This window comes from Hoplias malabaricus, chromosome Y (genome assembly GCF_029633855.1).
Source record: "Hoplias malabaricus isolate fHopMal1 chromosome Y, fHopMal1.hap1, whole genome shotgun sequence".
NCBI lineage: Eukaryota > Metazoa > Chordata > Actinopteri > Characiformes > Erythrinidae > Hoplias > Hoplias malabaricus.
The window spans coordinates 55514177-55528879 of record NC_089820.1 but is presented as its reverse complement, the minus strand read 5'-3'; the positions used below and the strand labels follow the sequence as shown (position 1 = coordinate 55528879).

The window sequence follows — 14703 nt, the reverse complement described above, 5'->3', positions numbered from 1 at the left end:
GAGCTGGATGAAGCAGGTAGAAGATGAATGAATGAATGAATGGGCTGCAGTGTTTAACAGGTCGTCTCAAACAGGCGAATTCAGCCAGAGCAGGTTTCTGACGATTGATCATTCAGGTACTGAATGAAGGTGAAGGTGTAGAGTTACATCTGAGCCACTTTTAAAACATTTGATGATGTTTTTCTTTGAAATAGAATTAGATTTAGGGGTTTAATCTGTGACCAAAGGGGTATTTTACATTTACCTTTACATTCTGATATCAAGGTTCTCCTGATTTATTTAAGCATCCATTAGGAGCCAGTAAAAATACATTAGCAGCAATTAAAATATACAATAAAGACCTCATATTACATTATAAACGTACAAATATTTTACATTTATAAATGTACAAATAGCAAGTGGGCGGCACGGTGGCGCAGCAGGAGGTGTCGCAGCCACACATCCTGGGGCCTGGAGGTTGTGGGTTCGAGTCCCGCTCCGACTGACCGTCTGTGAGGAGTGTGGTGTGTTCTCCCTGTGTCCGCGTGGGTTTCCTCCGGGTGACTGTCTGTGAGGAGTGTGGTGTGTTCTCCCTGTGTCCGCGTGGGTTTCCTCCGGGTGACTGTCTGTGAGGAGTGTGGTGTGTTCTCCCTGTGTCCGCGTGGGTTTCCTCCGGGTGACTGTCTGTGAGGAGTGTGGTGTGTTCTCCCCGTGTCTGCGTGGGTTTTCTCCGGGTGCTCCGGTTTCCTCCCACAGTCCAAAAACACACGTTGGTAGGTGGATTGGTGACTCAAAAAAGTGTCCATAGGTGTGAGTGTGTGAGTGAATGTGTGTGAGTGTGTGTGTTGCCCTGTGAAGGACTGGCGCCCCCTCCAGGGTGTATTCCTGCCTTGCGCCCAATGATTCCAGGTAGGCTCTGGACCCACCGCGACCCTGAACTGGATAAGGGTTACAGATAATGAATGAATGAATAAATGGCAAGTTTATTAAAAAAACAGTAAACTGTTGAACGTATTGTATTAGAGTTGTTATAGGAATGCTTCTCTGAGTTTATATGGTCTCCAAGTCATTTTAAAAGAATTTATTCAGTAAGAATTTGATACATTTGAGATGTGTTGGAAGTCTCGAGCATGTTGTCATTGGAACAACCCCGTGTCAGTATGACAGACTGGATTCAGATTGATTCAGATTGATTCCAGTGTGAGAACCTGTTCTTCTTCTGTTTTCTTTGTGAGTTTTAGTGGTGGAGAGAACACTTTATCCAAGTGTGGAGAGTTTTTTCCACTGCTGCCAGGCTTTGGCACCTTCTCCCCTGGTACGGTGTTGAAAACAGAGTCATAATCCCTCTGATTCAGAGCTGACGGCTGATGCCTCTCAGACACAGAGTGTGCCATCGAGACTCGGGGCCAGTCTGGAGCTATTTCTGTCAGTCATTTTCCAGAACCACTTAAGATTATAGTGGTCTGTTGAGCAAACAGGTTTGGGACTGATGGATTTATAGTTGATCACAGACTCAAAGGTGCTGAGCGTCTTACAGATTTAATCCTGTTATAGGCCGTGTTAAGAGTCTTGCCCAAGGATGCACATTGCTGTGGCATTGTGCATTTACCTAAGCTGGGAATCACCCCATTCGGCCATGTTGTGGTCAGGTGGTGTTACTCACTACGCTGCACCCACCATGCCTTTGGGACATACTTAAATTTCTACTAACAGTGAATGCAATTTGCAGGCACCAGTGAGCATGAAGCCATTTGGATAATGCTGCTTTCTTTACTTAATTACTTGAATAGAGCTATTCCCTTTTAAAGCGTATTACAGCTAAGGTCTAACAGGAGGCTATTGTCAGACCTGCTAGTGACCTGTGGACCCCGAGGTTGAAGGAGACAGGATATTCAAACAGACAGACCTCACCCCTCCCCCACACAGGGGTCCCAACAGCAGAGCTGGAGGTCTAAGCCGATTGTTGGCAGTCACAATGTAGGTATTAAGGATCTTGAACGATTACATTTAAGTGTGTGGTCATCTGTCCAAAGCCCATGAAAGACCCCCCGCAATCCACTTGTAAGAGTTCACCACTCTCTTGTTTCGAGGGTACAGAGGAAATTAGGTCAAACCCTCCACCACCACATGACTGTGTCCATTTGTGTTATGATTTTAGAACTATTATTTTTGGCGCTATAGTCACAGCTAGCGATATGAGGTGCCATCAATCTCTGTATTAGTGATTTATTGATTCATTATTGTTTAATTTGTGGGTACAGCATCAAGTTACAGATCTCCCCCCTCTCTTTTTGCTGAACGTGCCTCGTTCCTGAGCCCTGTAATGGAACCTGAAAAGACTGTGGGCTACACTAATAACCGACTCAGGCTCAAAACCTCATTTACCATTTCATCTCTGGACCACACTGGGGTCCGAAGTGGTCTTTCAGCCTAACCTCAACCCTCTGCGCCTCATATTGTCCAGCGCCGCTGCCAGGGATAGAGATGAGGTTGTTATAAAAGCTGTTCTGGTTGTTATTTGATTACTTCACAACAGTCAGGGTCTTGGTTTAACGGTGTGGTTGAGCAAAAATTCAAACCTGTTCAGTGTTCCCGTTACTCCAGACAGAGTTGATAAGGGAAGACATGTTTGGAGTCCAGATTTCACCTCTGGAACTGGAACAAGGAGGCTGCAAAGTCAGCAGACATGCCAATCTACTTTGTAAACGTCCCAAGAACTTTCCCCAGAATCTGCTCAGACAGAAATCAAGGCTTTATTAAGGTTGCACAGATGACGTGGTGTGGTTACAGACACAACACAACTTACTTGGAACTATAAAAATAAACCAAACACCAGCGTGTAGTCAGCCTTTTTTAGTCTTCCAAGATTTCCAAATGTCAGCTTGCTCTTATTACAGGACGGTTCCCGGACTGTTTCTGTTATCCCTCTTAATTCCTGGAGTGTAGCATGTTTTATTGTTTTCAGTCTCTCTGCTCTCCAACATCGTACAGTTAATAAAGGGTTAACATCTCTATTCTCCCGGACTAACCTGCCCCTGTCTTAGGCTCCCCATTCAGAGCTGCTTTATGAAAACAGGCGGTGGTGTGAAAACCAGATGTCTGGGAAGCGGAGTGAACTCTTAAGGGGAGGGAAAAAAGTGCCGCCTGACTGTGATACTGAATCAGACGCAGCCATTTCCTGTGCCCGGGCCCGACTCCGCTCCACACGCGCCATATAAGGCAATGGAATTTGCATTTGGGAACTGCCTGACTGTATGGATCTGGAGCTGGTGCTGCTGAAATTCTTCAAATGCTGCTGGATTAAATTTTGGGGAAATGGCTTCCTTCTAGTGCTTTAGAGGAGAAAGACCTAGGTTTATCCTCACGTTTAAAGGCTGAAGCGAGCGCTAATCTTTTGAGCTGAGATTGGTGCTTAGTGGAGAAGGTTGGCTAAAGGTTCTGTTTATTTTTTGAAGCTGATAGAAGGGTTCGATTTGAAGAGTTGATGCTTATTAGATGTAGCTGAATATGCTCATTTCTGGACGAATAACAGCTTTGCTCCATTCATAAAGACTCATGCAACCGCAGCTGCCAAGCTCGGTGCTCACACTCTGCCAGAGCTGTTAGGGAAGTGTGTGCTGCTTCCATAGAGATGGTGTTTTTGTACACTCTCTCAATGAGATGTACATTACAAACCCTCCCTCACACTCACTGTGACCCACTTAACTGTGCCGTGGTGCAGCCTGGAGAAGCACTTACTTCAGGACATCCATCACCACTTCATCTGACTCACGTGCCCCAGGTGGCAGTGTGTGTTGTACGGGTTTGGTGAAGGTGGTTGGAATAGAAACTCTTTATTGGTGTCAGATGATGGTGAAGCTTGGATTTTCTGTATAGGGTTGAAAATAGAGTTTACAGGGACCGTAAAAAACTGTAATAGAGCACAGTGTGTTTCCATTAGTCATCGTTTAATAAACATTCATATTTAACATTACTGAGACTCCAATGATCAAGAATAAATACAAGTCTGATCTGGACTGATCTACGCTGGTCTAGACGTTACTGGTCTGGACTGGTTTGGTCTGGTCTGAACCAGATTTTTGATTGAATTACTGTGGATACTAGTGCACCAAAACCACTGGATGTGGTACAAAACATCTGTGGCTACAAAATCATGCAATTTCTTAGAGAGAAACATTCAGATATTTACCACATTTTCCAGAGAGAAACTGGAGGATAAATGATCAGAAATTGCTGACAAGTTATGAATGAAATGTGAAATGATCTTACTGTATCTGTTATATCTTCGGCTCTAGTGATGGACACCTGTCGCACCCAACGCTCCACTGTAGCCATCGGGCAGAGCTGGATCGTGTGTCAGAGAATAAAAGATGTAATCTAATCTCACTCTGTAACAAACCTGTGGGAGCAGCCAAGGCCTAAAGCTTAGAAACCCAAAAGTCACAGGTTCAATCCCTTTGACCCTTAGGAAAACGGGGTGTGGGGAAGTGAAAGAATAGCACTTTCTCCTCCCTCAATATTCACAACTGAAATGGCATTGACCAAAACACCTCACCCCCTGGGTGCTCATGGTCTGTCTGTGCCATAAAACACAAGTGAGAAGTTGAATCTAGGTCTCTGCGATAAACAAAGAGCATGTAATTATTCAGGAAAATTAGTTTGGTCTGCTTTTAAATGTGGAAACTTCCTTATTTTTAAAGGGCGCATTGTTCCTGTTCAGTGTTCTGTGTTAACACATAATTGATGCCTGGGCGGTGGGGGTGGGGGGGAGGTGGTAGTTCTGGGATGTGACCCTGTATGATGAATTTGTCCTAAGTTATGATGTTCTGAGAGGGTGAACCACAGAGACATTCTTAACTTTTGCCTCTGGTGTTTACGGATTTCCAGTCCTTCCACAACAACATATCCCTCCTAAATAAGCTCTTCACAAACAAAGCTGTGCCTGTAGAACCACTCTGTCTGCCCCTGGGCTCTCTGAACTGTGCCTTTTGCCTAAATAATTACATTATAATATGTAGTGACTGTACAATATGAAATATGAGGTTGATAGGGTAGGGGTAGAATAAGAAATGTGATGTGGGCCTAGCTGTATTTCTCTAATCTGTCTGTAACAGTGAATACCTCACCATTGGTGACTCCAGGACATAGTTTTCTGATGTGTGCCACCCCAGAGAGCAGAAATGATGCGTATAGGAATAATGCAGGAGGAGATACTACACTGTACACTGACATACATCATGTGTCCAAAGCTTGTGGACACCACTTAGAACTAGTACACTCACATACCCAAAGGTACACTCCCTATAGACTCAGTTGTGCTCGCAGTTTGTCGCCACTGCAAAGTGTGAAAAGAAATGAGATGTTCTGGAGCAGCTGCACATGAGTCTAAGGTCTCCATGCTCAGTACAAACACCAGCCGGAGAGGCTATGGATCGCTGGAAGTCAGGGGATCAGTGGAATGATGTATCCACTGTGTTGAGTGTTCTCACGCAGCTTAGGGATGTGCTGCCGAGAGCTGCAGGAGCTGCTGCTTTGGCTCCGGTTCTATCAGGAACATGTGGTGGAGGACCGAGGCTCCCAGAGGGAGAGGATTTGGGCGTCACAGAGGTTTTTAGGCCACTACCATACACACATTCCGCTGTTGCTGTGAAAGGCCTGTCAGAGAAAAAATACAGCCAGAGGTCCTAGTGTGCGGAACACATTCAGAGTTAGGAGATGCTCTAAGGCCTAGCCATGCAGCGGAATAACAACGATAAATTATAGGGATGCCCTGATTTAGGAATTCTGGGGCAGTTACAGGGAGCCAGTGTTGGTATGTACAGTACATCTGCCAATGCTGATGCATTAGCGTTTATAAGATGTCGATTTTTTAAAGGGTATGTTTATGTAGCATATGTGTGTGTAGCAGAACAGTGCAGCACAATAAGCACCTAGTAACCATTGTGGCCCTCTGACTTCCTTAGCTACATTCATGAAAATACACAACATTCAGTTTCCTACAATGTACCTCCCACCTTCAAGATCCTTCATCAGAAGGGTGTTTCAACTTTGTTAAAAGTGTAGGACATGAGTAAATATGTTTTCAATTGAAGTTGAGAAATTCTACTGTGGCCAGAGCGTCCTTTTAAAATTTGATTCACTGTGATTATTACTGGCTCTTCTACTGGTTTACATCATCTGCCCCGTCTGTGTTCACTGCTGAATGCCTGGAATAAATTATAATCCATTAAAGCTGGCTCTAAACATGCATAAAAAACCTGGAAAACCTTGCACTCCTAAAAATCAAGGTGCTAGCAAGGTGAGTGATGCCATAGAAGAAGCGCTTTTGGTTCCATAAAGAACCATGTTTGTTTTAGAGATGTGAAGAAACGTTTAAAGGTTTAAAAATCCACCACTCATTCACTCATCAATGTTCTTTACCCATTTAAACGTATTAATAAATGATTATTTATGGAACCAAAAGTGGTTCTTCTGTGGCAAAGCTCAAAGATCCTTTTGTAGCATCATTATTTTTAAGAGCGTACCTCTGATGCAGCCTGGTATTCCCCAGCTCCACTTGGTATGTTCCATTTGTTTACAGCTCATCCTCCTCAGGTGCTAATGAGCTCCCATCACTTGACATCAGCGAAACATTGCAACACCACTGTTCACCCATTTTCCTGCTCTGTGCTGTAAAACATGATAATAGCTACCGTCTGGAAAATTAATCAAGTTGTGATTCGCAACATGGATACTGTGGAAAACACACACACACACACACACACACGATAAAGAGCAAGCAGAGGCATTAACATTCCTCATTGTAGTCCATGCAAAAATGAAGTCTGTAAATTGAGGGAGGTATTTATTTTGCTGGTAAAACGCAGCTGGCCCATAGCCTCCCGCGATAATAACGCTCCAGCCAAGTGCTCTGTGGTTACTGTACTCCTCTTATTTTCCTGTCATTTACAGTGCTCTTACTTGGTGTTTCCTTTCACCACACTAAGTTCATTTAGGCTGGAGCTGCGAGTTCATTTCGGCTCATTTAGTGTGAGGAGGACGTTTCGCCTCGTCTCTGCTACTGATGTTCCAGACTGAGGAATGGAGGATCAGGAAGATTTGAAATGTCTTCCATTCTGCATCATATCCCACAACAGTGTCCGAGCATTCCAGGGAGCGGAGAGACGTCGTGTAGCCGAGGAATGAACAAAACAGTGCTTCAAAGCAGCCACTGAGACGATGGAACAATGTCAGGAAGAAGTGGTGAAACAGTATTTGACTGAGGACGCTGACGTCATGCCCGTCTGATGTATTGGTTCGCTGATACAGTTGATCGATATTAAATATCCTTTATATTTAATTTTAAAAAGGGGCGTATTATGAAAAACAACACTTGTTCTGTGCATGTCGATATTAATTTGAGGATCTGGAGCACACGCCCACACACTGTGAATCAGGACCTCTCAGCTGCGTAAATCTGAAAACAGGAAAAAATGAGTCATTCTGATTTTGCGCTTCTTATTACATAGAGTGCAGAGATTGTAGAATAGTCCTGGTCCCTCGTCTGAGACTCTCCAGTCACGGCGTTGGACCCACCTTTACGTGAGAGGGCAAGGATAAGTAAAGCAGACACAACAAGAATGGGGAAATAAGAGCACTGACCGAACCGAGCGAAAACCGAGGGCTTCTGCTCCTCCCTCCTCACAGCTGTGCACTCGGGGTCGAGGCGAACAGCAGGCGGCTCATTATCGTTTATAAGAACAGGTGCTGAAACGGCGGTTCTGATCAGGGCTGTTTCGACAGGGGAAGAACGCTGCTGTGGGCTTTGATCCTTGTGGTATTTTGGCCAAAGCAGGTCACAGACATCTCGTTACTTGTGGAAAAGAGGAAGAATACGTCCCCTTTAAAGTTGCTTCTTTCAAATATAATAAAGGTATAGCTCTAACTTGTTCAGTTCCTCCTCTGTATGTCCAAAGATTTTTAAAAACCTAGTAGAAAAGTTCATTCTTCCCCATAGAAAAGAAGGGAATAGAAAGTAATATAATGACCCCCAGCTTTGGGCTGTGGAACAGTGGAACTGTGTTCTCTGGAGTGATGGACCTCTATACAATGCCTTTTAGCACGAGTTGAAGAACTAATCATTTATTACTAATGCTCACATGGCTGAGTGCCATCAGATCCTCACAGTAGAGAGTGAGTAAGAAGTCCCGAATAATGAATGACTTCATGCCTTCATTGCTGACGTTGGTCAGAGTGTGAAAAACTGTCCACTCAGTGAAGTGACCACATCCAGTTTACATACAGACACTTTTCCAACAGCGTCTGTTTTCTCAGGCCGTAGCAGATGTGCTGTTTGTTTACTCTGACCTGGAGAAATGTGCGAGGTCAAGAGTCTTGCAGAAACATTCCCCTGATGTTGCAATTAGATCTTTTGATCTTAGATCTTCCACTTATCCTTCCTCCTCCTGCTGCTTCTCCTCCTCCTCCTCTCTCTCTCTCTCTCTCTCTCTCTCTCTCTCTCTCTTTCTCTCTCTCTCTCTGTCAAGGATGTGTCTCAGTGTGTCGTTCATCATGGTCAGTGAGTCAGTATCATCTGGCTACTGTTAGAGGTCAAATAGCAGCATGAATCATTTTTCTTTTGAGTCACCCACATCCCAGATAGGGACGGAGAACTTGAATACACATGTGCCACGCTGGGGAAGCTAATTCTTCCAGTAACCATTAATAACATTAATAAGCTACACCTGTCAAGGCTCTTAAATTTAGACGACATGCTGGAATTTGTGTCAACACTGATATATATTTTGAATTTTGGCACTGATTTTGTTGATTCATGCTTAAAATATTGGCCTTGAAAGCTCTGCGATTTAGATAAAATGTATTATTATTATCAATTAATTCATTTATTTACTTTCTGTTAGCACTTTATTTAGTTCAGGGCCGCGATGAGTCAGAGTCCATACAGAATCACTGGGTGCAAGGCAATAACACACCGGAGGGGCGCCAGTGTGTGTACAGGGTGACACACACTCACACATTCACTCACACACTCACACCTATGGACACTTTTGAGTCGCCAATCCACCTAGCAACATGTGTTTTTGGACCTTGGGAGGAAGCCGGAGCACCCGAAGGAAACCCACGCAGACACAGGGAGAACACACCACACTCCTCACAGACAGTCACCCGAAGGAAACCCACGCAGACACAGAGAGAACACACCACACTCCTCACAGACAGTCACCCGGAGGAAATCCACGCGGACACAGGGAGAACACACCACACTCCTCACAGACAGTCACCCGGAGGAAACCCATGCGGACACAGAGAGAACACACCACACTCCTCACAGACAGTCACCCGGAGGAAACCCACGCAGACACAGGGAGAACACACCACACTCCTCACAGACAGTCACCCGAAGGAAACCCACGCAGACACAGGGAGAACACACCACACTCCTCACAGACAGTCACCCGGAGGAAATCCACGCGGACACAGGGAGAACACACCACACTCCGCACAGACAGTCACCCGGAGGAAACCCATGCGGACACAGAGAGAACACACCACACTCCTCACAGACAGTCACCCGGAGGAAACCCACGCAGACACAGGGAGAACACACCACACTCCTCACAGACAGTCACCCGAAGGAAACCCACGCAGACACAGGGAGAACACACCACACTCCTCACAGACAGTCACCCGGAGGAAATCCACGCGGACACAGGGAGAACACACCACACTCCGCACAGACAGTCACCCGGAGGAAACCCATGCGGACACAGAGAGAACACACCACACTCCTCACAGACAGTCACCCGGAGGAAACCCACGCAGACACAGGGAGAACACACCACACTCCGCACAGACAGTCACCCGGAGGAAACCCACGCAGACACAGGAGAACACACCACACTCCTCACAGACAGTCACCCGGAGGAAACCCACGCAGACACAGGGAGAACACACCACACTCCTCACAGACAGTCACCCGGAGGAAACCCACGCAGACACAGGGAGAACACACCACACTCCTCACAGACAGTCACCCGGAGGAAACCCACGCAGACACAGGGAGAACACACCACACTCCTCACAGACAGTCACCCGGAGCGGGACTCAAACCCACAACCTCCAGGTCCCTGGAGCTACGTGACTGCGACACCTACCTGCTGCACCACCATGCATAATTTATTCAAATATACATTGTCTGATTATAATATTCTTGTTTGAAACCCAGTGTAAACCCTGAAATGTCCTAAATCCTATACGTTTATTTTTGTTGGTCTAATTTCAAATATCTGATTTCAAATTTTGAACTGTGTGTGTGTGTGTGTGTGTTGTTACAGGGAAGCCGGGGCCACTACCGGTACCACTGGCAGAGCCACAATGTCAAGCAGAGCGGTGTGGACGACATGGTGCTTCTCACCAAAATCAACGAGGACGCCATCGTGGAGAACCTCAAGAAGAGATACATGGACGACTATATTTTCGTATCCTTTGTTATTCCACCCTCAGCATTGCAATGCCCCCCCATGACTCACTTGAGTTTATCCCCATATTCCTGGGAAATCAGATGCTCCCTTGGCTTAGAGTAAAACATTTAAGGACTGAAAGCCCATTAGTGAAGAATGGCTCCCTTAACAATGCATTAAACGTCCAGTAAGAAGTCATTTTGGGTTTAGATCTAATATTTCAGAGGTATCTTGACTGGGAATCTTACTGCGCTGAGCCGAGGGCAGAGCAGGGTGCGCTTCTTTAGCTCTCTGCAGTAATGTAGGGAGTTTTAAATGAAGAATGTTTTCCTGCAGCTTTTCTTAGTCTGTGGGGTTGGATCTGTTCCACCGCAGTATAGATTGGATCTTGATTAGACTCTGCATAGGCTTAGCCAAACATTGACATTTAAAGCTCTCACCGCTTCTAAAGTTTGTAGGCACCACTTATAATCAGTGAATTCTTTTTACAGTGGACACATATTCAGTCGTGAAATCACAGCTTCTATGAACTCTGTAGGAAAGCTTGAAAGGAAATGGGATGCTCCGGAACAGCCACACATGAACGTAAGGGCACCATGCCCAATGACAAGCGTGGGCAAGAGAACTCTGCAGAGAACAGCGTTACACTGAATATTCAGAGCTTGGGTTTTTATGGGTCTCTAAGCCATACTTGGCCCAGAGTGTGGTGACCGTAAACAGCTGCTTCAGAGCATCTCATTCTGTTGGTCAGTGCTTTCCTGTTGAGATTATAAAGCCCAAGAGTGCACCGTAAAGTGGCTGAATTCTCTCAGCATAAGGGGTGACTACAAACATCTGAGTATCTAAGCTGCTTTTCAGTTCTGATTTATACTTGCCTTCACACACTCCCACTGAGCATTAGGAAATGTGAGCGCCTACATCACACAAGCGGCCATTCACGGTGTGAGGAGAGGAGGGGAAAGGAGGAGCGGGTTTTTCATTCAGAACACACTCACCCTCAGCACAAACACAAACATGAATCCCGCTGAGCTGATGTTTTTGTGATTTACACGTTACGACTTCAAATGACTCTCTACACTGAAAAGGTGAAGATTCCAATGAATGATCACAAGAGGTGTACATGCTTCTCAAGTGGACATCAGCGTTGACTCATTCCCAAAGTCCAATTTAGCACATTTCACTTCAGTTCATACAGAACGGGAGCGGCCCTTAAGATGGCATAAGGGATTCCCCTGAGGGGAAGTGGTGGGAGCAAGTTAAAACCAGATTTAAAGTGCAGGGCTAGTCTATACGATAACAAAAGGAACATGGAACAAATGTGTTCCCTCACTGAAGACATAGAATATAATCTCTAGGGTTTTAAAATGGCAGTGGTATGACACTTTAGCTACAAGCGCTAATGCAGCTGACTGGCCAACTATAGTGTCATATCCACTGGTCATTGTAAAATCCCGGCCTGGATTCCGGATCAAAGGTTTTCATTTGGTGACTTCTGCTCTAGAGAGTACCCACTGTATTAAACCCTAATGTTGTTTCCTACCTGCTTTCAAATGTGTTCACATGGCTATTCAGTCGTAGTCCTGAACCCTGTAAGGCCACCTGGCCTCATTAACTCACTGTTGGAGGTTGCACGAACACTGTTTTGGGCTGTAATGCTGTGAAAGCTATATTAAGACTCTTGCAAACCCAGTTGTTTTCCCACAACCTTGGACGGTGTTTTTATCAAAGCTTCTGGGAGGTTGTGAAAGTTGTGCTGCCTCAGAGCTGAGCCAGGCAGTGGTGGCTTATATCTGTGCTATATAAAATATGAAACCAATGTTCTTGGCAGTGATCGCCTCTGTGTTCGCATTGAGCTGTTGGCTCTTTCTATGACCCTTCAGCAGAAAACGTTGAGAGTTCTCCATGAAACCTCATCGGTCATAAACTGCTCTGGCCTTATTAGGATTATGGTGTCTTAGCGGACGAAGCTTTAACCCTAAAACAGGCCGTGATTGTGGTCAGAAAATAGCCACAGTGCTGCAGTGTTCTAGTCAGCAGCGTATGGGACTGAGGTCAGCATGAGTCAAGCTCAATACTTCCTTTATTTGCGCTCTTTGCCTCTCTCTCTCTCGACTGCTCCCCCCTACTGCGGCTGCAGAAGAAAAGCGATGCCTTCTAAAACCCCTGACCATCAGCCAGGAGTTCTCCACTAACACACAACACACACTCAGCACTGCTGTCTCCAGTGTGTATACCTCAGAACTCAGCTTAGTGAAGAAATTCTTAGGTTTTTTGTGTTTGTAACAATCCACTAATGCACAAATGTGATTGGATGAACTATTTACACAGTAGTGGCCAATATACTAAGAGCGATTATACAATATCATTCATTCATTCATTATCTGTAAGCACTTATCCAGTTCAGGGTCGCGGTGGATCCAGAGCCTACCTGGAATCATTGGGCACATGGCGGGAATACACCCTGGAGGGGGTGCCAGTCCTTCACAGGGCAACACACACTCACACATTCACTCACACACTCACACCTACGGACACTTTTGAGTCGCCAATCCACCTACCAACGTGTGTTTTTGGACTGTGGGAGGAAACCCACGCGGACACGGGGAGAACACACCAACTCCTCACAGACAGTCACCCGGAGCTGCTGCGCCACCGTGCCACCCCGATTATACAATATGTTTTGTTTAAAATGAATTATATTTGAGTATTAATACAATGGATTACAGTTCATTGTTCAGCAGCCAAGCACCAGCGCAGAATGCTTCACAAGCACTGGGATGACCTTGAGCATCAGCAATGAAAATCAGACAAGCACATACTTGTTTCACTTATTTTGCACAAATGTAAATTTTTTGGACTGCTCCAGAAGTGCTCACCTCCCTCAGACTGTCAGATATGGGGAGGGTTCTCCAGTCCATGGTCGTAAAAAGTTGGGAACCCTTGCCTTAGGGTTTAAAAGGTTACTAACATAGGAAACGAATTGCACTAATGTTACATAATGTGTAAACGCCTTGAGCAAATGACCGTTTAAGCCTTGACCTGTGTGACACAGACATACATCGGACCTGTGCTCATCTCAGTTAACCCTTTTAAACAGATGCCTTACTTCACGGACAAGGAGGTGGAGTTGTACCAAGGAGCCGTAAGTGTTCTGTCTGGACCAAGAAAAGCTCAATCACATTTCATGTTTGTGTGACTTTCTACCTGAAAACAAGGATGTGCCCCACCCCCAGGGATATTTAAAGAAATATTTCAGCAAATATTAGTGATTAGGAGAGTGTTCTTAGTAGCTGATATGTATTTATCATTCGGAAAATCAACCAAACATGTCATCTGACCCCAGAGGAGTTTGCAAATGGCTTGGAAGAACCGTATGCGATATGTAATTCAGTCTGTTAAACATACGGTACTCAGTAGAAGTCTTGTGGCCCCTGTGTGAGAGTTATCAGTACAAGAGCCAGAAAGTGAAGTTTTACAGCCACAGGGACAGGAGGGACTAATAATTTCTTAGCTAATGATTTTCACCTCAAAACAGAAGAAAGAGTTTTAGAGGAATTAGGTGTGGTGCGAATACTGACTCACTACATTCTCAGAGCCTGGAGGAATGCAGCACAGACCTGTCCTCTGCAGTGAAGTCACCTGGCACTATCTCCACAGAACAACATGTTCCAGTGCGATTTTAACTGCTCCTGGCCTTCTCACAGAGAGCTGTCCAGACTGGATACACACACTTAGACTGCAGAGTTTTTATTTATGTATCATCCGTTATTGTATCAAAGATGATATGGGTTCTGTATCCAGTCTCACTATCGAGCTTGGTTTAATTCTGTAACATATCTGGCCTGTGGTGGTTCACTACTGGTTGTAGTGCAACTTAATGTAAAGCAAATTAGAGTGGGTCCTGTGCAGAAACACATTACACTGATAGAAGGAAATAAAATATGTAAACTAGTTATTGTAGGTTAAATAATAGTGATAAATAAAATGTAATCAGGATTCAAATAAGCTCTTATTATCACAATTATTCTCCCTCTCTCTCTCTCTCTCTCACTTTATCACTCTCTTTAACTTTTTCCTGTTTAGGCTCAGTATGAAAACCCTCCTCATATCTATGCACTGGCAGACAACATGTACAGAAACATGATGATTGACCGTGAAAACCAGTGTGTCATCATCAGGTATGAGAACTGATTACATCTTTCTTTTACATAAGAAGTGATTGTAATGGACATGCAGTTATGACAGTAATGCACATATGGTGGAG

The 14703-nt window shown here is 45.0% G+C and overlaps 1 protein-coding gene across 1 annotated transcript in view; it reads left to right on the top strand.

The window, feature by feature from the left end:
- The window catches only part of LOC136678465 (unconventional myosin-Ie-like), a 73202-nt gene that overhangs the window by 17023 nt on the left and 41476 nt on the right, over window positions 1-14703 (top strand). The window contains exons 2-4 of the mRNA XM_066656518.1: window positions 10314-10457; window positions 13492-13581; window positions 14523-14617. Coding sequence (XP_066512615.1) covers window positions 10314-10457; window positions 13492-13581; window positions 14523-14617 — 329 coding nt within the window. The remainder of the gene's footprint in view (window positions 1-10313; window positions 10458-13491; window positions 13582-14522; window positions 14618-14703) is intronic.